This window comes from Dama dama, chromosome 4 (genome assembly GCF_033118175.1).
Source record: "Dama dama isolate Ldn47 chromosome 4, ASM3311817v1, whole genome shotgun sequence".
In the NCBI taxonomy this organism is placed as follows: Eukaryota; Metazoa; Chordata; class Mammalia; order Artiodactyla; family Cervidae; genus Dama; species Dama dama.
The window spans coordinates 48,986,133-49,011,330 of NC_083684.1; the positions used below are offsets into that span (position 1 = coordinate 48,986,133).

Consider the following 25,198-nt stretch of genomic DNA (forward strand, 5'->3'; position numbering starts at 1 on the left):
AGCCGCTGGACTACCAGGGAAGTCCCTGCTAATGTCATTGAATTCACTTCTTCTTTTTCAGTTTTATAAAAGCCTTTTCCTTCCAGGAATTGCCATTTGGTTTCTGAGATATGAGCATGATATCTGTAAGAGGAAATAGTGTTTTTTAACACGGCACTTTAGAGTTCTAAAACGTGTTCACACAATTTTTTATCAGTTTAATTGGAGTATAATTTATACACAGGAAAACACTGTGTAAGTTAGCTCTGACAAATGTATACCATCTTCCCAATCAAGATATACAGCATTACCTTCACCTCCAGAACATTCTTTTATATGCCTGCTCACTCAACTCCCCCCACCCCATCCCTCGGGTAACCACCCATCTTATCCTGACACTAGAGATTAGTTTTGCCTATTGTAGAATTTCATCTGAGATCCTGCAGTACGTACAGAAAGGCTTCCTTTGTTCAGCGTGAGGTCTGTGAGCGTCATCCATGGTGTAGTTTGTCTCTTTTTACAGACAGTAAAATTCCATTGTATGGATATGCCACAATTTGTTTCTCCATTCATGCAGGTGGTGCTAGTGGTAAAGAAACCACCTGCCAATGCAGGAAACAAGAGACACGGGTTCGATCCCTGGGTCAGGAAGATCCCCTGGAGGAGGGCATGGCAACCCACTCCAGTATTCTTGCCTGGAGAATCCCATGGACAGAGGAACCTGGAGGACTACAGTCCATGGGGTTGCAAAGAGTCAGACATGATTAACACAACTTGGCATGTATGCACATGGTTCTTAGTGTTTACAGTAAAAGAGTGTGTCCCCAGACCTCACTCCAGCATCACTTAACCAAAGAGCCCTGGGAAACGGTGCTCTAGCCAAATAACCGGTGCATTTGGTAATTTCTTCCAAGGTATGTATTTTTCTAGAAGATTCTCTAGGCGTTTTGTTTGGATGCTATTTGAGTTAGTATCCTGCCAAGCAATATTAATTTTCCTTACTAATTCAGGGTAATAGTAATTGAGGGGCAGACCCGCAGAGCAATGGGCTTGGGCCACATGCGTGTCAAATGGACTATATATCATGACATCAGACATTTCGAGAAAATTGCTTTTCCTCCCTGAATGCCAAGTCATAAATAATTTCAGGTTGGGAAGAGCTCTGGTAAGCATGTGCTTGACTCCAGGGAGTGGCCTGTAAATACTGTGAGCCACAGAATAAAAAACGAGGGGGACAGATTTGTGAGGTCACATCTCATCTGGATCTTGCTATAACTCTTTGCAGTTGATGCTGTGGCTGTCCCGCCCAACTCTGCTTTCCCCACTCGTCACCTGCCACCATGAGTGTGGACTGCTAATGGCTCACAGCTGCACACTTAATTCAGAGGTTTGACCTCAGCTGACAGGAGCCTCTTCCAGAAGGTGATGTCTCCCTCCTGGAGGTGGCCTACAACCAGGCACACACTGGTAAATGGGCTTTGGGGGCAGGGAACAAACCAACCAGGCCCGGATGTGTAGCATTGTCACATTGTCCAACGTCTATGGAGTAACTGCCCCCACCGTGGCCAGTTCCAAGCTACCTTGCAAAAATAAACAAGTCGCTTAGGAGTATAAGCACGTGCAAAAGAAAAACGACCTTTAAAAGGCAAGGGAATGATAAACACAAAATTCAATGTAGTGGGCATCCTTGGCCGGGCAGGATGGGGATGTTGGAGAGGGGCCAAGGAAATCTGGGTGATAGAGATACTATTTAATAAAGCTGTATTTCTTAAGCTGGGTGGTGAATGCCTGGATGTTTGTGTTCTTTTTCTTTATACCATGTACATTATATGCTACACATTTTCTTTTGAGTAAATGAAATGTTTCACGACAAAAGCAATTCTAAAGATGTCTTCTGAGCTTTGAACTTGTCTTCGCCTGCACATGTGGGGCATGGCTTTTTGGTGGAGACCAGTAGAAGCAGCTTGAAGGCTGGTCTTGACTCCCCCTGCAGCCACCCCCTGGGTGCGGTTGCACACTTTACACTCCTAACAAGCTCTGAGTGTGGTCCGGGGGCTGGAGATTCCCATTTCTCTCAGAATGGGCAGCAGGAGGAGATGAGTAAGGGACAGAACTGCCCTGTGCAGCATCCACCTCTCATCAGGAACCAAGGGGAAGGCTGCCCTCAGGCCTGAGGCTGGATCTGCTCCCACCTCACCCAAAACAGTTCTTTTGACCTGGAGGGGCTGTGAGAGCCGGGCCATCCCTCAGTGTGATACTGAGTGTGCGTGCTAAGTCACTTCAGTCATGTCCAACTCTGCAACACTGTGGACTGTAGCCCACCAGGCTCCCCTGTTCAAGGGATTCTCTAGGCAAGAATACTAGAGTGGGTTGCCATGCCCTCCTCCAGGGGATCTTCCCAACCCAGAGATCGAACCTTCGTCTCTTACGTCTCCTGCATTGGCAGACGGGTTCTTTACCACTAGCGCCACCTGGGAAGCCTGTGATACTGAGCATTCGGATCTAAATTTGCCCCAGGTACTTCGTAGGCCTGGGCACTCTGCTTTTCATCTCCAATGGATGAGCTCCTGCCACCCTCCCTGCAGTAACCGTTATCAAGCCATTTTCCGAGAGAGGAGATGAAATACTGAAGCAGATCTGGAACCTGCCAAGGCAGAAGATGGAGCCACAGCTTCCAGCAAGAGGGCTCGCTCCCAGAGTCACACGGTGCCCCATGCATTCCGGTGCCAGCACCTCTGAGCAGCTTATGGCACTGTCCCCTCCAGCAGCCCAGGTTCCCTTCACCAGAGCCTTCCTTCCTGGGGGTTCACTTCTGCTTGCAGCCTGGGCAGTGCTCCCCGCTGGGGAGGGGAAGATGGAGGCTGTGATCCAGACCTGGGCACCCAGGGGCTCCTACCATCAGAATACGGCTGGGGGGTGGGTGGGGAGCGGTCTGCACACTCCCTCACCAGATTGTTCACATCACCCTTTCCTCTGGGAGACAGTTGTCTGTGCGCACAAAGCCACTGATCTCCCATTATAGAGATGGTGAAACTGAGTCTGCAGGCCAGTGAACTGTGCTGCTCCCCAGCTCGGTGGGGACTCTCACAGCTCAGACCTTCGGGGCCAGGCCACCTTCATTCATCAGGATGCTGGTGCCGCAGGAAAAGAGGGACCACAGCCCAGGTGGAGGCAGCCAGGACGGCAGGCAGAGAGCCAAGGGGAGTCTAAAGAAAGACGTCAGGTTGGGAAGCTCACGTCCCACAGGTGCACACAGATGCCTGCGGGCATCAGAGATGTTCAGACGCTGTTTTGGATGAGGCCAGGGCTGAAGCTGGAGAGGGGTTAGCAAGGAAAATTCCTCTGCCCCAGGGTCGACCCCAAGAGAGGCCCTGTGGGGTGCGGGTGAGAGGCCAGGTGCTGAGGAGAGGGAGCCAGGCAACCTGTGTCCCGCACTCAGCAGGACCCTGACTGCAGGCAGGAACGACTCCGTGAGAAAGCAGTGGTGGGGAGGAGAGCTGACCCGGGGGCCCAGGACCACTCGGTTCAAATCCTGGCTCAGCCACTGACCAGCGGTGTATCCTTGGGTGGCTTCGTGTGTGTGCATCTCCGTCTCTTCGTGAGTCCAGTTGGGTCAAAATGACACCAACCTAGTGGGCTTCTGTAAGGGTCCAGAGCTTCTACAAGGGTACCTGGAGTCGCCAAATATCTTCACTGACCAGGACAGTGGGGTCAGTGTGGGAGCAGAGCAAGGTCTTCCCTGGGTGGCCCCCAGGGTGGTCTCTGGGTGCTGTGGGGAAGTTGCTGAGATGGGAGACCCACCCCTCTAGGATCAGAGCTCCAGGGAAGGGAGGCAGGGGCACCCTGCAGAGAGTGGGCACATGCGGCAGGCCCCCACCTCAGATGGGGAGGGGCCATATCAGGCGCTCAGATCTCCGGATGGCTCCTGCCGTTTTTCTGTCCACAGGCTGTATCGCCTGAGTCCTGCAGGCCCAAGGGCCTCGGTGAAGCCGGAGCCTGGGTCAAGGGTGATCCCAGGCAGCTGATGTGATTGAGGGGCCATGGCACCCAGAGGCAGGCCAGCAGGGTCAGGCCAGGAAAGACCCAGACCCTGCATCAGTGCATCAGGCTGCTCTGTGTCAGATCCCTTTCCAAGGAGGAGAGGCCAGGGATGTGGAAGCTGAGAGTGACGTGGGGCTGGAGAAGGGTATTCTGAGCAGGAAGGTGTCAGCGTGGGGTCGTTACTGAGTGGGGTCACAGGGCGTGACTAGGGGAGGTTACCCAGTGGAATAGGGGGGCGGGTAGGAGTATGTGCTCTTGGTCAGGGGCCTGTCACATGACCACGGATGGCCACAGCTGAACTCAGCTTTCCCAGCTGCACACACAATTAGATGCCCTCACCCGGGGCTCTGGTCCCCAGCAAGGGCATGCACTGAGCCAGACCCTTTCTCCTTAGAGTCTCTTGTGCATTTCCCCCCAGGGCTACTTGAACCTGAGGGCCTGTCCCCCAAGAAGCCACAGATTTAGCACACCACTGTGTCCCACACCCGCCCCCCTCCACCCCCCACACAGCCTTGGGCCAGGCCATCCCGTCTGCAGAGGTTCTGCTAGAAGAGTGCTTTCACTCCCGATTCACCAGCTGCCAGGCTTCTGGGGGCCACCTTCTCAGCTCCCTGTCAGGGCTCCTGAACTAATGAGTCTTTTAATTGGTTGCTCAGAGAGAATCAAAGGGGGAAAAAATAGGCAAAGCAAAATAAAACGTTCCTTTCAGTTTTCCACAAGTCTGGGCGCGAAAACCTCATGGTTCTCCCATGAGACCCTGGACACCAGGTGCCCACCCCCAGGGCAGGGGAGAGGCAGCTGTGGGCACTGGACTGAACAGCCAGTGTCTGTTCGGGCCAGTGTCACTGTGTCACTCAGCTGCAGGCCAGGGCATCCTCTGCCGACCCCCCAGCCCTCCCAGCCTCGCCAGGGAGGGCCTGAGGATTTCATTATGAGCTCAGATTATCATCAAGTGCAAGGGGGAGTGAAGGGAACGTTATAAGCTCTCCTTTTAATAATGAATCCCATTTCCTCTTGCAGTTGGTTTTCTTGCAACAGATGCTGTTGCAGAAAGTGGAGCAAAATGGAAAAGACAAAAAGGCGAGTGATTGACTCGGCCCCAAAGCCTTCCTGGCAGATGTCTGGGAGGGCAGGGCAGGGTGCCCGAGGCCCGCCCACCGCACCCTCGCCTGTGGCCCGCCCACAGGGACTCATCTGTTTGCATGATTCTCAGGTTGGCTCGGTATTGGGGAAGCGTGGAGCCACCCTCCTGCTGTTCAATAACTGATGACCATTTTTCTCCAATTAAACTGAGATTGAAGGATCCTCAGACTTAGACACCCAAGGAAAATAATTAGTGCTTAAAATGTTAATTGTGCTCAGATGTGCCTTTGCCTCTGGAAGCTGTCTGCAGGCGAATGTGCAGGAAGGCGGTCCTTGGTGGGAGAGGGCTCTGCCACCACCCAACAGCTTGGTCTTCCCAGGAACCCCAGAGTGGGCACCCCGAGTACTCATCCTATCCATGTGAGGCCAGTTGTGATGACTCTGTGAGGCCTGCTGTGAGCCCCTGCCTGGCCAGCCCACTGTCCCCAGACACTGGCAGGCAGTGTTGCTTCATGGTTAGAACAAAGGCATGGAGTCGGACAGGTCTGGCCTGGCCCCTGGCTCTGCCACAGACAGGGCCAGCAGCGTGGATGCCAGCAACACAGGTAACCTGAGACTCATTCCCTCAAGCAAAACAGCACAACCTCCCCTGCAGAAGTGCATGAGACACGCTTGTGTCCTCAGCACCTGCTGGGTCCCAGGTAAGTAATTCCAAAAGCACGCCGGTCCCCTTTCATCAGGACCAGGAGGACTAGGGGTCGAGGGCTGTCACTGTATTCTCTCCTCGTGGGCTATGCAGGCTGCTCCCCCCAAGAACGGTTCTTCCTCGGAGAAGAAGGGATTGTGGGAGCCACCCACACCTCCCCCCAACCATGTTCCCACCAACCTGCTCGCCAACTAGAGGAGACGTCTCCCTGCCCTGGAGAGGATTCATCCCACCCCGGGTGCTTCCTGCTCATGTATTTCCACATGCGCGCCCCAGTTCCTTTCTCTGTGGAGACGACATGCCTAAGAGGCTTAGGCTCCTTCATGCCGTGCATCCCAAAGAAATCCACTTAGAAATTCCGTGTTCCCTGATCCCCCACATAATAAGATTCCTTTATCTCTTGTTGTCATGGGAAGTATATATTAACTGATTAATATTAATGTGTTGGCCGATTAATATTAATACCGAACCAGTTCATACTTCACAAGGCAGGGCTCTTGATGAGCGCCGCGGAGCCCAGACAGCTGTCGGATTTTGGCGGATCCCAGGAGAGACTCTGACCCCCTCTGCCGTGCCTCGTTAGGGACACCATGTCATTAGCGGTGTCTGTCGGAGCTGGCATGGAAGTGTGTTTGGACTCTGAGCATGGCAATTAGAATCCTTCCCATCCAAGACAGCATATTTTATCATTTAAATAGCATTTTCGCATTCTCTTAACATATTTTCCCAGTAACATTGTTAAATTAGGTGATAAAAGGTTATTTCTTGCTTCTGAAGTTGAAATACGTTACCATTATCCCTTAGTTGCCCGGAATTAGAAAGGTTTTGGTTTTCTATGTTCTGAAGCTTTCATTATCAAAATTTGCCACACTTTATAAAACAGACAATACTTTTTTTCTTTTGCCTTTGTTTTCATCAAAGATGGACAGAAGCTTTGTCTCCCGACATCCTGGAGATTGCTCTTAGCGTTTGGTGGAGAGGGTCGTGCCATCTTTTGAAGCAGCCAGGATGTACACTCAGGGCCCAAGGGGGTCAGAGGGGGTCCTGGGTTGCCACTGCCGCCGTACCCTGGCCACCTCCTGAGCATCAGGAAAGCCAAAAATGGTCAGGGGCTGGGCTTGCTGTCCATCTTGCCCACGGGGAGGGCACAGCCACAGGCTGCGTCTTTGGCCAGTGGGGCTGGACTGGAGCCTGCCTGTGTCTGTGTAGCTTCCTCATCCCTCCGTCCCCCCTCCAGCTTCCTGCCTGTCCAGTCCTCGCCCAACCTCCGTCTCAAGTCCTTTCCCTGAGTGACATGTACCCCCTGCTATACACCCAATAGGTAAGTAATGAGGACCTCCTGTGCATCACAGGGAACTCTGCTCAACACCCTGTAATAACCTGTATGGGAAAAGAATCTAAAAACGAGTGGATATGTGTATCTGTTGTTCAGATGCTAAATCATGTCTGACTCCTTGTGACCCATGGACTGCAGCACACCCTGTCCTTCCCTATCTCCCAGAGCTTGTTCAGACTCATGTCCACTGAGTCAGCCTGGCCATCCAACCATCTCATTCTCTGCCGCCCCTTCTCCTTTTGCCTTCAACTTTTCCCAGCATCAGGGTCTTTTCCAATAAACTGTCTCTTCGCATCAGGTGGCCAAAGCATTGGAGGTTCAACGTCAAGTACACATAGTGTATAGCTGACTCACTTTGCTAAACACCTGAAACTAGCACAACATCGTAAATCAGCTGTGTGTGTGTTAGTCACTCAGTCATGTCCAACTCTTTGCGACCCTTGGATTGTAGCCCATAGGGCTCCTCTGTCCATGGAATTCTCCAGGCAAGAATACTGAAGTGGGTAGCCATTCCCTTCTCCAGGGGATCAACTATACTCCAGTTAATAAATTCTTAAAAAAAAAATCCCTTCCCTGGACCTCAACCCATTCACCCACTATCCGCGTCCCATCCATGTCCCCCATCCACCAACCATCTCCCCACCATCCACCACCCCCACCCACATGCCATCCTCTGCTCATCCCACCACTATCCTTTGCGCCACTCACATGCCATCTCCTGTCCGTCACCTGTACTGCATCACGTCTGACGTGGAAGACATCCTGTGTGTACCACATGAGCCTCCCCCCGCCCTGATTTCCCCACCCACACCTCCCAGTTAAATGTGCCATGAGCAGCGGCTGGAGCCAGCACCCGTTCATACATCACTTTCCCCCAGTGCTCAGCATCCCTGAGTTGCCGCTTGTCATGACCTCCAATGGCACACAGTCTTTGATGTGGCACTGTAGGCCATTGGGCTCTTCTGAGAACAATCTTTTTGCCTAGAAAGAGAGCGCATAGACAGAAGAGCTGCTATGTTCCCTTGCAATGAGGAGCAGTTGTTATTTAGTTGCTAAGTCATGTCTGATTCTTTTGCAACCCCATGTATTGTAGCCCGCCAGGCTTCTCTGTCCATGGGATTTCCCAGGCAAGAATACCGTTAGTGGGTTGCCATTTCCTTTTCCAGGATATCTTCCTGACCTAGGGATCAAACCCGCATCTCTTGCATTGGCAGGTGGATTCTTTACCACTGAACCACCAGGGAAGCCTGAGGGATGAGCAGACCTCTCCCTGAAACTTGACCCCAGTCCAGCCTCCTCCCATCACCTTTCCCCCAGTTTGACGCCAGGGACAGGATCCATTTTACCAACGTAAAGGCTTGTGCTCTCACTGATTCCTGGCCAGAAGGGAGCTTCAGCTGGGCTGCTAGAAATGGTCCAGGTTGCTCTGTGGCTGCTCGAGTGTTCCCCTTCCTGTGTGCCATCTCCAGCCTCTGCCCTGCCCCCATTCCCAGACACTAGGGGCATGGGGGATGGCGTCTCTGACAGAAGACTTCAGCTGAGGACGGGAGCTGGGGAAGCAGGGCTGTGGAATTCTTCCTGAGCCCGGGCTGGGGTCCTATCTAAGCCTTGAGGTTGACTTCAGTCTCTTTGAGCTCTCTTCTGCAGGGTGAGGTCTCCAGAGTGTGTGTTGGCTGGGGGTGGGAGGGGGTCCTGTCTGCAGATAGTGAGTGAGGGATGCCAGCCAGGCACCTGTCTGCAGTGGAATCAGCCCTCATTCTACCCAGGAACCCTGCCCTGCAAAGTGATCCTAGCCTGGCCCAACCAGGTCCTCTTTTTAGCCAAGACAGGGCTGTAGACTGGAAAATGGTCCCAGTGTGTTCCGGATGCTGTTTGGTGCGCAGAGGAACACTGTAGCCTCCAGAAGCACACATGGATTCCTGGGCCCTGACCTCAGCTGGCTCATCTTCTCAATCGGAGAGGGTGGATTCCTGGGCCCCGACCTCAGCTGGCTCTTGGTCTCAGTCTGGGTGCAGCAGGGCAGACAGTGGCTGAAAGCTGGAGATGATATTCTCAGGCTGTCCACCAACCATGAGCCTCCCCCAGTACCCAGCATGGTGGTGCCTCCCTGTGAGTTTCCAGCTCTTCCAAAATCCCTGCCAACTCCAGCCACAGATTCTCACGCAAGCCTTGGGCATTCAAAGCCTGATACCCGCCTATCCAGGCGCCCCTCTGCCTGATGCCCTGTGTGTTCCGGGCACTCCCTGCCCCACATGTGCTGTTACAGAGCAGCCCCTCGTTCTGTAATCACCTTCCTAACAAACAGAAAACATGCTCGTCACCGTTGTAAGCATCCCTGGTGTGATTTATTGCCATCATCACAATATTTTGTTTGGAGCTGTAAACCTCCAGACATAAATCAAGTCATTAGAAGGAATGACGTTTAATCCTGCAGAAAAAGCCTCAGTGGGCTGAGCCGTTCTCACCCAGCCAGCGAATCATTCATTCTAGAGAGGATGGCTGCAAACACACTAACACGGGTGGGCCCTCTTCGCTGCTGCACACAGATGTGGAAGGATGGAGGCCTGAGTTGGGCTGCTTTTGTTTTGTGGAATTGCACATTCTCGACTGCAAAGTGGTGCCCAAAACACGTGCCCGGCAAGCCAGACAGGAGTCTTAATTCGGAAAGAAATGCACACAGCCAGGATGGGCTGAGTCTGTGCTTGTGATCTGTGCTCATCGTCCCGAGAGCAGCTGCTGGTTGGACTTCAAAGGAAGCAGAAAAACAGCTCAGAACATCTTCTTCAGCTCTCTGTTCACAGTGACCCTCGCCACCCTTCGAGCAGCTATTACATGGGGACCGTGTTCCCTTTGCAAAGTGGGCAGGTCTAATTTCCAGGGCTTTGCTGCTGATTCGCAGGCCAAGGCTAAGAGAACTGAGCCTTGAAGGGAATGTTCAAGGACCTCAGACAGTGCCTGCCAGGAATCCGGCAGCCCCCGCCCCACCCAGGCAAACACAGACATGAGTTCCCTGCAAAGGGTGCCTCTCAGAGTTAAGGTGACATCCCCCAAATGCTAGGAGGATCAGATGTCTGTGCTCCCCAGGATGGCCTAGGGCTGCTGTGATCAGCCCGTTCTCAGCCCAGTGTGGTCCATTGCTGGTTGGACCTTATCTGGGTGCTGAGCTGGGAGGAGCCAAGGGCTGGCCAGCCAGAAGGGAGAGGAAGTAGGTTTTAGCCAAGTGTCCAGGGAAGGGGCATCTCCACAGCCAGGCATTACCAAGGTCAGGATTAATGCCTTACCTCTTCAAAAAGTGATAGTCACTCAGTCGTGTCCGACTCTGCAACCCGATGGACTATAGCCCACCAGTCTCCTCTGTCCATGGAATTCTCCAGGCAAGAATACTGGAGTGGGTTGCCATTTTCTTCTCCAGGGGATCTTCCCGACCCAGGGATCGAACCTGGGTCTCCTGCATTACAGGCAGATACTTTACTGTCTGAGCCACCAGGGGATCCCTAAGAGTGAAAGTGTTAGTCATTCAGTCATATCTGACTCATTGCAACCCCATGGGCTGTAGCCCACCAGGCTCTGCTGTCCATGGGATTCTCTAGGCAAGGATACTGGAGTGGGTATCCATTCCCTTCTCTAGGAGATCTTCCCAACCCAGGGATCAAACCTGGGTCTCCTGCATTGCAAGTGGATTCTTTACCATCTGAGCCACCAGGGAAGAAAAGCTGACCAAATTCTCAGGTCAAAGACTTCCTGAGCTGCTGGTGGCCTGATCCTTGACTGGACCAACTCCACTTCCAAGAACCTGCCTTGGCGTTTGGGTTAGCTGTGAACTGCCTCTCTCCAGACCGATGGCAGAGAACACCTGGGTTGACTGCCAGGGTCCCCTGCCTGCCTTTGCCATCTGTGAGTCACCGGGAATTCCATTCTGCTCGGGGACACGGAGGATGACCTCTGAAATGCGGCTGCCCCTTTAGGGTCTCGGTTGGGCTGGAGGAGGCCCTGGAGACAGGATGGGCCTGGGTGGTGCTGGGATCAAGGTCAGGGACCCCTCTGGGCATGATCAGTGGCCATGCACGGCCACCTGGGGTGCCCTGCTGAGGACCAGGGCTTCCATCCCGGAGCCCCTGGGCAGCCCTTTGTAGGAACCCGACTCCCCCAGGAGGCCTGGGGCGCCTCCCTCACCAAGCAGCCCCTGCAGCAGTTGGGGGCTGGAGACACTTCAAGGAAGCATCAGCTAGAAGGATTTGCTTTGTGGCTTTTCAGGGTATCGCAGGCAACAGCTGTGATGGGTCTGACAGTCACAGACCAGCTCAGTAATTGACGCGGCGGCCGGATCGTCACATCCAGAAAGCCGGCCAGAGCCAGACCGATCATTATCTTGCGGTCGGGCCACCGCGGTAATGAGGCTGCCCCGTCGGCGGCCTCCGATGACCTGACTTGGCTCCAGTGGAGAAGCGTCTGTCACAGGCCTGGGCCAGTCGGTGTGGTTGGCATTCTTCCCGCAAACAGGCAGCCCCTTGGTGGCGCTACTGTAGCCTCGGGCTCCAGAATGACTCCCTCATTTTTATTTTCTGGTCACCCCCGATGGAAACTCACCAATATTTAAACCAAATTAGGCCCTTTCCTGCAGAGCTGGCTGGAGAGCAGTCACCAGGGGCCCTGACAGCCAAACAGGAAGAACATTACCTCCATGCATTTAACCTGGCCACGGCCACTCAGAGCTGAAGCCGCGGCTCCCCGCAGGCTCAGGACAAAGGCAGGACTCAGGCCAGGCTCCCTGCCAGGGCTTTGGGTAACTGGCTGCCTCAGCCCTGCTCTCTGTCCTCGGAAAGTGCTGGTCCCACACTGACACCCCGAGAGCCACAAGTGCGCCCCCACTCATACACCTGCTAACCCTGTCCTCCCTTTTCCCCCCTCCTTCAGCTGTAAATCCATCCAGCTGATGCTTCCTTGATGTGGTCCCCCCACCTGCTACAGGGGCCGCTCGGTGAGGGAGGCACCTCAGGCCCCCTGGGGGAGTCAGGTTCCTACAAAGGGCTGCCCAGGGGCTCAGGGATGGCTGCGCTGGTCCTTAGCAGGGCACCCCAGATGGCTGTGCATTGGCAATCATGCTGATCGGGACGTCTGCCCTTGGGAGACCCATCGGCATCTCAGACTCAGCGAGGATCTGGCTCCCTTCGCGGGAAGGGGCATCAGCATCCACCCACTGCTTGAGTCAGAAGCCAGCATCCCTGACTCTGCCCCCGGTCAGTCCCTGGGTCCTGCTGATGCAGGGAGCCAGCTGGTACCAGCCCATGAGGTCCCAACTCCACATTCACACCTGTAGCTTGGAATCTGCCATGGTAGGGGTGTTTACACCATGGAAATCAGCAAACGCTACCAATTAGGCTCCTCCCCACCCCTACTCCACCACCCCGGGAGCCAGCCATTAAACCTTAACCAGCACGCCCACCGCTGACTGTTCCTCCTGAAATAGTCTTCACATCTTTCTCCACTTTCTTTAAGATTTTTTTAAAAGGACCATCTTTATTGAATGTTACAATGCTGCTTCTGTTTTATGTTTTTTAGGGTTTGGGGGGGGGGGTTTGGATATGAGGCATATGGGATTTTAGCTCCCCAGCCAGGAATCGAATCTGCACCCCTTGCATTTGAGGGTGAGATCTTACCCACTGGACCAGCAGTGGGTAAGGGCCCTTTTCCTCCACATTCTGCCATCCTCACCTGGGTCCAGGCCTCAGACATCTCCGCCCAGACAATGGCAACATTCGCTGACCAGACTTTCTGCCCCGTCTTCAACTCTTCACCTCAGAATGACCCTTAAATTCAAGATAACTCTCAGCTTAAACCCCTTCTAGGCTTCCCCTCAGGCCTTAGCAGAGAAAAGAAGGACCTTTGGCTTTGCCAGGACCATAAGGCCTCTGCAGCTTTGGACCTGCCATTTCTTGACACCCTCCCATGAACCCTGATGTCATGGTGCAAGGTCACCAAAGTCTGCCAGGGATGCCCTCATTACCCACGTTTGGACTTACTGACTCAGTCACATCCAATTCTTTGCAACCCCACAGACTGTAGCCCACCAGGCTCCTCTGTCCATGGAATTCTCCAGGAAAGAATACTGGAGTGGGTTGCCATTTCCTACTTCAGGGGGATCTTCCCGACCCAGGGATCGAACCCGCATTCCCTGTGTCTCCTGCACTGCAGGCAGATTCTTTACCCACTGGGCCATTGAGGAAGCCCAGGTGCCAATTAATTGTCACTACCTGAGGGAGACCTCACCTGATGCCCTGGGATTGCTGGCATCCCCCACCACGTGCTGCCTGCCACATCCTGAATTGCCCCATCACACATGGAAAACTGCTGTCCAGTGCCTCACCTCCTCGCTAGACTCCATGAGGGCAGAGCCATGACGATCTCGTTCACAGCCAAGACACTGCCACCGGTGCCTAAGACACTGCCTGGCACATGAGTGCTCGGTGCGGAGCAGATGGACAGATGGCGGCCGCCTGTGTGACTGCGTTCTGCCACCAGGTCTCATACCGCGGGGGAGGCAGAGACGGGGGCCGCCAGGGGCCGCTGTGGCTTTGCTGGCGAGTGTCATGAACTGGGTTCTTTCTCATCTGCAGCAGCAGTCACTCACTCTTGCTTATCCTTCCAGACCCATGGGTGTTGAATACGTAAAAGGAAGAAAAAAGCAGGACTTGCTCTAAAGCATGTGTCACGTGCTCTGAGAAACTGTGCATGGGTGTTAACACACCCTCCCCACCCAGCGCGGGCCACTGGTGCATTCGTGTAACACAGCGCAAGACCTACCAAGTCCTGCTCTATGCAACGTGCACACTTAGCGGTGCAGTGGTGTGTGCGCTGGGGCCACACGCACACCCCAGACATGATGGAGTCACCCCAGGCTCTGACAGAGGAGAGCCTCAAAGAGGGAGCTGAGGACCCCTCCCCTGAGAACAGGCAGGCACACAGAGGATGCTCAGGGACACCCCTTCCCGCAGCCAAGTGATGCGCAGATGTGTGGGAGTGGAGCAGCGGCACAGCTGTGGGCTTTGCAGACCAGCTAACTGGCTGGCTGGTTGACTGACAGGCAGCTCCGATGTGCCACACTGACAGCTCCAAGGGAATTCACAGCCAAGGCTGAGCTGGCAGGGAACGACTCAGCTGAATCGTGGATCCTCATCACAGAGGTGAGGGGATGGAATCACTAAACAAGACAAGGAGCAGTCAGAGCCGTCAGGTGCCCGTCTGCCCAGGATGGGAAGATTTCTGCTTCCTTCCCCCCAGGCAGGTCCCAGAGCCCCTGCGCTGGTGCAGGATCTGGGCTCAGGGAAACCCAGGTGCTGCCAAGGTGCCCGGGTGATGGGAAAACACGAGCTGGGGGCCTCCATCCTCTGAGCTCTCTCTGTGCCCAGCACCGTGCATCACTTCATTTTCACATTTGCAGACCCCCAGGATGGGTATTTTCATCCCGTTTTCCAGATGAGGACACTAAAGCTCAGGGAGGTTAAGGTCACAAGCAGTGTTCTCATTTTCTTTTTTTCCTCTTTTTACATATACTGACTCGTGTGTGCATGCTCAGTCATGTCCGACTCTGCGACCCTATGGAGTACAGCCCGCCAGGCTCCTCTGTCCATGGGATTTTCCAGGCAAGAACACTGGAGTGGGTTGCCATTTCCTCCTCCAGGGATCAAATCGATATCTCTTGCCTTGGCAGGAGGTTTCTTTACCACTGAGCCACCTGGGAAGCCCTTTAAATATACTGAACGTGAAAGTCGCTCAATCATGTCCAACTCTTGCAACCGCATGGACTGTAGTCCATGGAATTCTCCAGGCCAGAATACTGGAGTGGGTAGCCTTTCCCTTCTCCAGGGGAACTTCTCAACCCAGGGATTGAACCCAGGTCTCCCGCATCACAGGTGGATTCTCTACCCCCTGAGCCACAGGGGAAGCCCAATATACCGACCCCTTGTTAAAAGCTGTGACTCAGGGTGCAGTCTCTCGGTTAAGGGAGAGGAAACCCTTGCTCAAGTCTGGGCCAAGGGTCAGGGGTCACTGTGGGGCCCCACTGTGAGTTTGGTTGTCTCAGAACAACTTGAAGAAGCTCCCCCACCCATTGGCTTCCTGCGGGGCCACCCAGTGTCTTGTCTGGGAGCATGTTTGGCCTGACTCCTACCTTTCCCCAAGGTTCAGGCTCTGACCCCAGAGCCATCTGTCTTTGGGTTTCAGCAGCAGCCGGTACCTTTGTCTGGGGCCTCCTGCCTCCTGGAGCCCCATTACCATGCCCTGGGCCCTGGGGGCAGCAGAGGAGGCAGGGCTGTGCGCTGTGGCCCTAGCAGAGAATTTAATGAGTTGAATGTTCCAGTGAACACAAGTGAGAATTTAAGGCCTCTGGTGAGGCTTCTTCCATCTGAATGCTGTGCCCTGAGTCCAAGCTGCCCTCTAATTGCTGAGAGTGTTTAAACTTCCGTTTTGCATCAAATCTGCATATATTAACAACCGGCCCAGAGGAACAGAGCAGCTCACAAGTAGGCAGGCAGAGGCCAGTGGGGGTTTGGGAGGGCTTGCCCCTCAAAAGGGCAGAGCCTGAGCTGGTAGGAAGAGTCAGAGGAGGAATAGCCACCAAGGGGGCCCAGAGGCAGGCCCAGCCAGGGGCCCCCCAGGTGGCAGTGGGAGGCAGCCAGCTGAGTGTGTCCTTGCTCTGACCACCCAGACCCCCAAACCCCACATAGCCTGGGTGGGTGGACAGATCCTCAGCCAGGACAGCATGTGTCTACATCCAGCCACTTGGCTGGCAGCTGCCACCAGACGCACAGACCCTTCCCAGGCTGCCGGGCTGAGCTGGAGAAGCCCAGCTGGGGGTTGGTGGACTCCAGCCAGAACCCTGGAGAAGCCCAAAACCCATCCCCCACTCCAGGGCCAGCTCTCAGTTCAAGCAACATCAGCTTTTCCACAAGCATTTATTGAGCTCCTGCTGTGTGCCAGGCCTGGTGCCAGATGTTGACACAGTCCTTGTCCCAAGAACACAGAGGACTAACACAATCCTTTGTCACTGATTGGGCCACCCAATCCTGCAGCGAAAGTGTTTCCTCACCTCCTCTAGGCTGTTCTGGCCCAGTGCTCTTAAAGCCCCCTGAAGTCACTCCCCCCTCCCGCATTATGAATTTGAATTGTGCCCCACTTCCTGCCAAATAGGCTGAAGTCTCAACCTCTAGCACCTGTGAAGGTGACCATATTATATATAGGGTCTTTGCTGATGTCATCAAGGTGACGTCATTAGGGTGGGCTCTAACTCAGAATGTCCAGTACTTTGGCCACCTGATGCGAACAGCTGACTTGTTGGAAAAGACCCTGATGCTGGGAAAAACTGAAGGCAAAAGGAGAAGAGGGCAACAGAGGATGAGATGGTTGTATGGCATCACTGATTCAATGGACATGAACTTGGGCAAACTGGGAGATGGTGAGGGACAGGGAGGCCTCGCAGAGTTGGACATGATGACTGAACAACCAAAAAATTCAGGATGACCAAGGGAGAAGAGACAAGTAGACAGGTACATAAAATAATAATGTGAAGATGGAGACAGTTACCATCCCTGGTGGTACCGTGGTCAAGACTTGGCCTTCCAATGCAGAGGATGTGAGTTCAATCCCTGGTTGGAGAGATAAGATCCAACATGCCTCCTGGCCAAAAGACCACAACATAGAAGCAATATCGTAACAAATTCAATAAAGACTTTAAAAGATGGAGGCAGAGATTGGATGTAAATTGCCACAGCCAAGGAACGTCTGGGGCAGCCAGATAACTAGACAAGGCAAGGAAGGATGCTCCCCTTGAGCATTCAGAAGAAGCAGGGCCCTGCTGACACCTTCATTTCAGACATCTGGCCTCCAGAACTGTGAGAGAATAAATTTTTGTTATTTTTAAACCAGCTAGCCTTGTGATACTCTGTTAGAACAGCCCTAGGAAATTAATATACCTCCTGTGAGGATCAAGTTTATTTGTCAACTTGACTAGGTTATGGTGCCCAGATAGTTGGTCAGACACCAGTCTAGATATTACTGGGAGGGAATTTTTTAGATGTGATTACCTTTAGATCAATGGACTTGAGTGGACTTCCCTAGTGGTCCAGGGGTTAGGAGTCTGCTTGCCAATGCAGGGGATACAGATTTGATCCCTGGCCTGGGAAGATCCCACATGCCATGGGGTGACTAAGTGCCTGCAGTGTAACTCCTGAGCCCACACACTGCAGTTACTAAAGTCCGTGTGCTCCAGGACCCGCGTGCAGCAGCTACTGAGCCTGCTTGCTGCAAACACTGAAGCCCATGCACCTACAGCCCATGCTCTGCAACGAGAAGCCACTGCCATGAGAAGCCCGTACAAAGAGTAACCCCTGCTCACCACAACTAGAGAAAGCCTGAGTGCAGCAACGGAGTCCTAGCACGCACCCCCCAATCCTTCTCATGAATTAAAAAAAAATAGGCTTCAAGTAAAGCAGATTACCCTCCACATGTGGGTGGGCCTCATCTAATCAGTTGAAGGCCTTAGGAGGAAAGAAGGCAGGAATTCTGCCTCCAGACGGCCCTCAGACCTGAGCTGCACCATCAGCTCTTCCGTGGATCTCTAGCCTGTTGGCCTGCCCTGCAGATTTCACCCAGCCCCCACAATTGCAAGAGCCAGTTCCTGAAAATAATCCCCCTGCTATATGATATACAAATTTATATATATTCTATTGGTTGTTTCTCTGGAGGACCCTGATTCAGAAACCTTTCAGATTTCCTGTGGAGTAGAGTCTGGCAGCTCCCTCGGGGTTTCTTCTCTGACCCCAGTGGGAAGGCAGTACATGCACTCTGGCTGTGTTTTTCTCCTCCCAGCATCCCAGTTTCACACTTGTAGCTCATCACTGCTTGTGTGAGGTCCTGCACACTGGCCGGCTATGCAGCTGCCCCAGGGCAGGGAGGCCTTTCTCCTGGCACACCCGTAGGTGTCTACTTCTTTCTATGTGGGATGTGGAAACAGCAGAGCAGGTGACAGCACTCATCCCCCCAGAGGCAACTGCCAGGGAACCTGGGGTGGGACCGATGCCTGGAGGCTGTGTCTCGCACATGAGGGAACCAAACTGCAGTGGGGGGTTTGCCTTCAATGTCCCTTCTGGCTCTCTCCAGCCTGAAACCCCTAGGGTTTTCTGGCCTGATGGGCAGCGTAAGTGGACGTGTGGGTATGGGGATGTCCACCATGCAAGCTCAGCCATCAGAAGAGCCAGGCTGTGGAAAAGGAGCCAAGGAACCCCAGCTCAATGCAGAAACCTCTGGGGAATCCAAGGACCACGAGTCTGAAACTCCCGACAGGGCAGGTTCTTTGAACTTCCACTTGTGCCCTGTGGCCTCTCCAGTTCTCTCCCATCTCTGCCTCCACTTTGTGGGTCTGACTTCTTTGGGATGGCCATGCCTTCCCCAAGGTTGCAGTGTTTTTAGAGTGGCAGGACCCTCTCCCCACTGCCCATCAGGGCCCAGGTCTAGAATCTGAGCAGCCAGAATAGCAATCACTCTCCTCAAATGACCCGCCTGGGGCTAAGGGGTCTGGGGCTCATAAGGCAGCCCTTTCTAAGTACCTGGGTCCTGTTTGGACCCACATCAGTGTCGCCTGTCTACACAACCTGACTGAAAGACTGGTTTCCAACCCCTACCCCCAGTGGGTCCTGGGCATCCAGGATTGAGTCTTCTGAATGCAACCCAGCAGGTCTCCCTCTTGTGATTCAGAGAAGAGTGGTGGGCAAGGGACCCTCCCCCCAACACCCCACATGTTCGAAACCTCCCCTTCCCAGCTCTGCCTCAGGTCCAGGCTGCCCGGCCTAATTATAGGAAACTGGCCTCACACACTGTCACATCAGCCTCTGCCTCCTCTTGGCAGGTAACCAGAAAGCTTTTTCAGCCAGACGCTCAGAAGAAAACCTTCAGCCAATGAAGAGCTCACAGTGTGGAGCACAGTTGGCAGCCTCAATAACTCACACCTTGTCTATTCTCACGGATGCTCACTCTTTTCGTACTGCATGTGTTTCAACCACTCTGCGAATGTCCTCTGTCCAGAGAAAGTGGTGGTTTATTTCGTACTGTATGCGGGGATAGGGCTCCCTTAAAGGTTGTTAATATTATGCTGAAGGAAGAGGATGGGAAACTCAGACACTGAAAGGAGAGCACATACATGACTGGCCCTGGGGGTTCCTGTCCCAGAGTGAGGGTGGGGTCAGAAGATGAGAGGCAGCCTGGTGACATTGGATGGAAGAGAGGGTGGGGCCGTGGCTTTTATCTATGTTGTACACCTATTTGGAGGCTTGGCAGGGGTAAGTGGTCTTAGAGCGAGGCCAAACCCCACTCTAGATTCCCCATGGCATGGGTTCCAGGGCCCCTGGTGGCAGTACTTTCCTGGTTGTGTAGTAGAGGCATTTCCCTGGCTTGCTCCCCAGAGCTGTCCAGGGTCCTGAAATACAGTCCTCTGGGGAATGCGCAGAGCACCGCACCGCCCCTCCGCAAGCCTCAAGATGCCCAAGACATCTCCCGGCTGTCACATCTCAGAGCTGCAGGTGGTCTTTGCTTCAACCTTTATCTGAGCAGTGCATATAAAGCTACTTCCTTGATGGAGAAAGTAGGGACACTTAGCCTCTGGCCAGTGAGGCCATTTCTGTTACATTCCATTGTTAAGTTTCTTTATTCCAAAGTGGCCAAATTGGATGGGCTCACAGTCTTTGCAAACAAGCTGCCATAAGTTTAAGGGTCATGACCATTCAGCTTTTGGCAAACTCAAGCTCCATATAAAATCCGTTATTGGGTTTTCCACAAGATAATCCTTTTTTTCAAAGGGGGCAATTGCGGCCAGGTTGGCTTTGTTGGGGAAAAGTGCCCAAGAGGTCAGGAGGCTCACCCAGCCCTGGGCTCTGTCAGCAAGGACTTTATCGCCAGCCTGCGCTCAGAGCTCTGGCCTGACCAGCCTTGGAAAGCCCTTAGGCTCAGGGCCCTCTTGTGAAGTCTGCACAGGTAAAAATGGGTCAGGTCTCACAGTCCACCACCCTCCAGGCGGAGGGAATGCTGCCAATGGGAGGTCACGGCTGTAGAGGCTGTGACCTCTGTAAGCACATCCTTGTCTCACTTTGCCTGCTGGCAAGATGCCTTCTGTAAGTGGTTCCTCAGCCCCACTCTGGGCCAAATCTGGCATGACTCATTTGCTCCAGAAAAGGAATATAAATAAGCACCATCACACCTTGACAAGCTGACAGGATTGACAAGCAGAGTAAATTCCCATATCCGAGACTCTGAGGAGGAGAGGTGATTTCACAGAGCCAGCTGCCGTCACCAGAAGAAAATAATTAAGGAAACCCGGCAGTGTGGAGCAAAACTGAGTGTGCAGAGGGGCCTTTCTGGTGGAGGGATCTGTGATCATCGGCTGCAGGAGGAAACCCGCACGTATCAGCTGGAAATGAGCTTAAGGAGCTCATGCTGGGGACAGGCTGCATGAAGAGATGAGAAAGTGCAGCGGGGGTGGGAGGTGGCTAGCCAAGGGAAGGAGACTGTGGGCTGACAGGGGGACCCTGGTGAGGGGCTTAATTCTAGAAGCTTCTGCCTAAAGGTCAAACACCCACTGCTCACACCCCACCCTCCTGAGGGGTGCAGTCAGTTCTACATGGAGCTTTCCCCTCTCCATGGAAGAGTCGGGAAGGCCTGTTTCAGAGCTGACCCATGCACACACGCACACACAATGCTCATAAGCTGGGGGATGCCCAGAAAGGTGTAGACCCTCTGCCCTTCTCCCAGGGAAGGGTCAGCCCCTGGACAAAGAGGTCAAAGAAGAGTGCTGCGGCAGAAGAAGGATGCAGTGTGACAAGCTGTGCCTTCACTTCCACCTCTTTGGGGTCTTGGGAAAGGTCCTGGAAGGCTCAGGGAATTTAAGTTTCCCAACCCAGAGGTAACCTCACATCCTTTCACCCTCACTTGCTGATAAATGAAGAATTGTGGGCCCATCCTCAGACTGAGCAGTATAAGGCCAGGGTCATAGCAGGGGCTGAACCTGTAAAACTGGACCTCACCAGGAATCAGCAGAGTCCCTGAGTCAGGGACGGAGAGCCTGGATGTCCCCCGGCCAGCTAGACTCCAGACACTGGACCTCTGCAGACTACACAGAAACAGCAGGGGAAGTGTCTCCAGAACAACCCCTCCCCTCCCCCCCTCAGCAGCAGCCAGAACTCAGCCAGGTGTGGTGGACGCAGTGCTCCATTGTGCCAGCTGGGAGTCAGAGCGCTCTGCGTGTTTAAAGGATCGTTGGCTCTGATTGTGACTGTGGCTTGTGGCAAAACCTCAGAGAAGCCACGTCCACTCACATGGCACAAGGGCAGGAAGAGCCCAATGCCTCCGTTGCCTGGTAGGGATGGGGAAAGAAGCCAAGACTCCTAAATAGCACTGCCTCCTTGAAGGAAATCCTCTCACCCTCCCAGGACCTCCCTTCAAATGGGCCAAATCCTCTCTTCTTGGCCAAAGATTTGCCTCTCAAGAGCTTACTTTTCCTGAGTGATCCCAGCCCCAGTGCAGACAAAGCACCTCCTTGGTGGGGGCAGAGGGGATGATCCAGGGTGTGGCCAGTGATGCGCTGATCTCTCTCCATCTCCCCCTAGTCCCCAGCAAGGGCTTGCCGGGCAATCAGTCACTGTGTGGGGCTCTCCTCAGCGCTTTGGAGGAAACCAGGGTGGGCAGAATGAGATCAGCTCACCCTAGAGCTCCAGGACCAACTAGTGGCCCAAATTGCAAAGCAGATGCTGAGGTGAAGAAACTTTCCAAAGCCAGTGGGGAGGCCCCAGTCCGAGGGGAATGAGTGTGTTCCACTCCCACACCTGTGTGCCAAGTACAGACACAAGTGTGCCATATTCATAGAGCTAAGGTGTAGAGAGAAAATGGACAGATCTTCCTGAAGGGCCTTTCTGTGTGTCTTAATGACAGTGTGAGGTGGGGGCAGCCTGTGTGAGGTTCCCAGCTGCTCCATTGAGCAGGTATGTGGGCGGGGCACCTTTTGGACTCTCCAGGTCACACTAGGATGTAGGATGCTCAGAAGTTAACATCAGGTGGGAGCTGGGGGGACCAAGTCTTTGCTGCACCCCCACTCTCCACGCGGGTCAGGGAAGTGGAGGGGCACTCGCACCCTGCCTTGCCTCCCCTCCTGGCCCCCTGAACTGTTTTTTCACAGAGCTCACACCAAGTGCCCTCCAGCCCAGGCACCCACAGTCAGGAACCTATAGGCAGTTCCCACTGCTTACAGGAGTCCACGTGGTACTTCCATTGCCAATACTATCCTCTCTGTTTGCTTTTTAGGAATAAAGTTCAGCATCAGACCACAGCAGCCGCACAACGTGAGTTCTGAGAGTGTGATAAATCTCAGCATGGGCAGCTTGGGGAGGGTTGGGGAGGCCAGGGAAGAAATTCAGAGCTCACATTAAATCCATTCTTGGAAAGAAAAATGTGTCCTGCCTTTCCCAGGAGCCTTGGGAACAAAGCCGGGGACCTTGGACCCATGAATTTCCCTTTCGCGTGGATGGCGGCTCCCGCCTGTGCTAATAGAAGCGTTAAATCTGAGCCTGGTTCCTTCAGGCCACCAGCTCCCCCTTCGCCTCCTCGCCAGGAGGTTGTTCCTGGGAGACCTGCGCCATCTAGTGGCCAAAATAACACCCCCCCACCCCCCCCACCCCCGACCCCACACACACACCACGGCCCTTGAGGGGAGAAGGGGCTCTGGGGGCTGTATGCGGGCTCAGACCAATGGGGTCGCATCCTGCAGGGCCAGGCTGTCGCCTTCGCCCTCATCTGAGAAAAACCTCAGCCCACAGAGGAGGCAGGGACCCCGGCCTTGGCGAGTGCCTGGTCCCGTGGGAGCCTTAGTGCCCAGCTGATCTGTCCGCGCTGCTAACCACCTCTCTTCTTGCCCCAGGACCTCCCGCCAGGCAGTTCCCGGGATGGTCCCTTTAAGGCAGCCACGGAGAGGGTCACCCGAGACTTGTCCAGCCGCGCCCCGCGGGGCCTGAGCCTGCGGGTGCCCCAGGACCCTCAAGCTCAGCTAAACGTGGGGGCCCGTCTGCGACCCCGGCAGCGCCGCCGACGGCTGCTCATCAAGAAAATGCCGGCAGCGGCGGCCCTCCCCGCCAACAGCTCGGCCGGCATGTTGGTCCGGCCGGCCCCCGGGGCCCTGGACGGCCGCTGGGCCAGCCTGCGCGAGACCCAGCGGGAGCGCAAGCGGGTGATGCGGGAGGCGTGCGCCAAGTACCGCGCCAGCAGCAGCCGCAGGGCGGTCACGCCCCGCCACGTGTCCCGCATCTTCGTGGAGGACCGCCACCGCGTGCTTTACTGCGAGGTGCCCAAGGCAGGCTGCTCCAACTGGAAGCGCGTGCTCATGGTGCTGGCCGGGCTGGCCTCGTCCACCGCCGACATCCAACACAACACGGTGCACTACGGCAGCGCCCTCAAGCGGCTGGACACCTTCGACCGCCAGGGCATCCTCCACCGCCTCAGCACCTACACCAAGATGCTCTTCGTGCGCGAGCCTTTCGAGAGGCTGGTCTCCGCCTTCCGCGACAAGTTCGAGCACCCCAACAGCTACTATCACCCCGTCTTCGGCAAGGCCATCCTGGCCCGCTACCGGGCCAACGCCTCTCGGGAGGCCCTGCGGACGGGCTCCGGCGTGCGGTTCCCCGAGTTCGTGCAGTACCTGCTGGACGTGCACCGGCCGGTGGGCATGGACATCCACTGGGACCATGTCAGCCGGCTCTGCAGCACCTGCCTCATCGATTATGACTTTGTGGGCAAGTTCGAGAGCATGGAGGACGATGCCAACTTCTTCCTGAGCCTCATCCACGCGCCGCGGAACCTGACCTTCCCCAGGTTCAAGGACCGGCACTCGGAGGAGGCGCGGACCACAGCCCGCATCACCCACCAGTACTTCGCCCAGCTCTCTACCCTGCAGCGGCAGCGCACCTACGACTTCTACTACATGGACTACCTGATGTTCAACTACTCCAAGCCCTTTGCAGACCTGTACTGAGGGGCGGGGCCAGCTCCGCCCACTCACCGGTCCGCAGGGGCATCCCACTCCCCCTTGGGTCCTCACCTGGGAGCTGGGATGTACCCAGAGCAACAGGGCTCTGAGGAGGCTCTGAGAGTGGCGCAGGCCCTTTGGGGGGGGACAGAGGCCCAGGCCTTGGACCAGACCCTGGCCCTTGTCCCATAACCCCCTTCCATACTCCTCAAATAAGGAAGATGCTGGGGGGTGGGGGCGGTGAGCTGGACACTCCAGGGTCCCGGCTGCCCACACCCAGCTCTGCCAAGAGTCAGGATGACCAGGGATGACCAGGGAAGTCTGAGGCCCAGCGGACGAGGGCCCCAGCGGTAAGGGATTTCCCTTAGCATTGCCTTGAACCAAACCGCACGGTTTGCAGCTTTTCTACGACCCAGGGGGGAGTTTCCCTTGGAATGAGGTTTGAAATAAAGCACATGGTTTCCAGAGCAGGGGCGTCTATACTTTATGTGTTGGTGCGGGAGCACAGGGACCCTTCCCCGGGGCTTTCTGGGGCTCTTTCTCCCTCGGGAGGACGGTGGGAGCCAGGCGCCTGCAGGCCCCGCTCAGGGCATGCGCAGAAGAAGCAGAGGCCCCAGCAGTGCCGGCTCAGGGCCCGCAGTTGCGTCTCCACCCAGGCTCCCAAGGCCAGGACGCCACCAACGAGGTCCTGAGATCTCAGTACCGGCACGCTTCATCCTGAAAGAAGACAGACCTGTCCCCGTGGAGGTCCTTCTATCAGTACACTTTGTGGGGGCTTTCTGGGGACTGCCAGAGCACTGACAAGCTCTCTAGACCAGCTGTCCTTTGGGGTTGCCCTTGCGATCAACGCTACACTGCACAAGGGTCTCAGGGGGTGTGGCATTTCCAGGTGAGAATGATGTCATCCCTGGCTTTCTTTTCTATTTTATTTTATTTTATTTTGGCTGTGCTGCGTCGTTGTTACTGCACACGAGATTTCTCTAGTTGCAGTAGGAGGGTT

At 54.7% G+C, this 25,198-nt stretch overlaps 1 protein-coding gene across 2 annotated transcripts in view; it reads left to right on the plus strand.

Annotated features, from left to right (window-relative positions):
• Positions 1 to 24,609, plus strand: part of CHST8 (carbohydrate sulfotransferase 8) — a 141,907-nt gene extending 117,298 nt beyond the window's left edge. For both annotated transcript variants that reach the window (XM_061135187.1, XM_061135195.1), the window contains exons 3-4: positions 22,485 to 22,522; positions 23,098 to 24,609. In XM_061135187.1, coding sequence (XP_060991170.1) covers positions 22,485 to 22,522; positions 23,098 to 24,204 — 1,145 coding nt within the window. In that variant the 3' untranslated portion in view covers positions 24,205 to 24,609. The remainder of the gene's footprint in view (positions 1 to 22,484; positions 22,523 to 23,097) is intronic.
• The last annotated feature ends 589 nt before the right edge of the window (positions 24,610 to 25,198 follow it).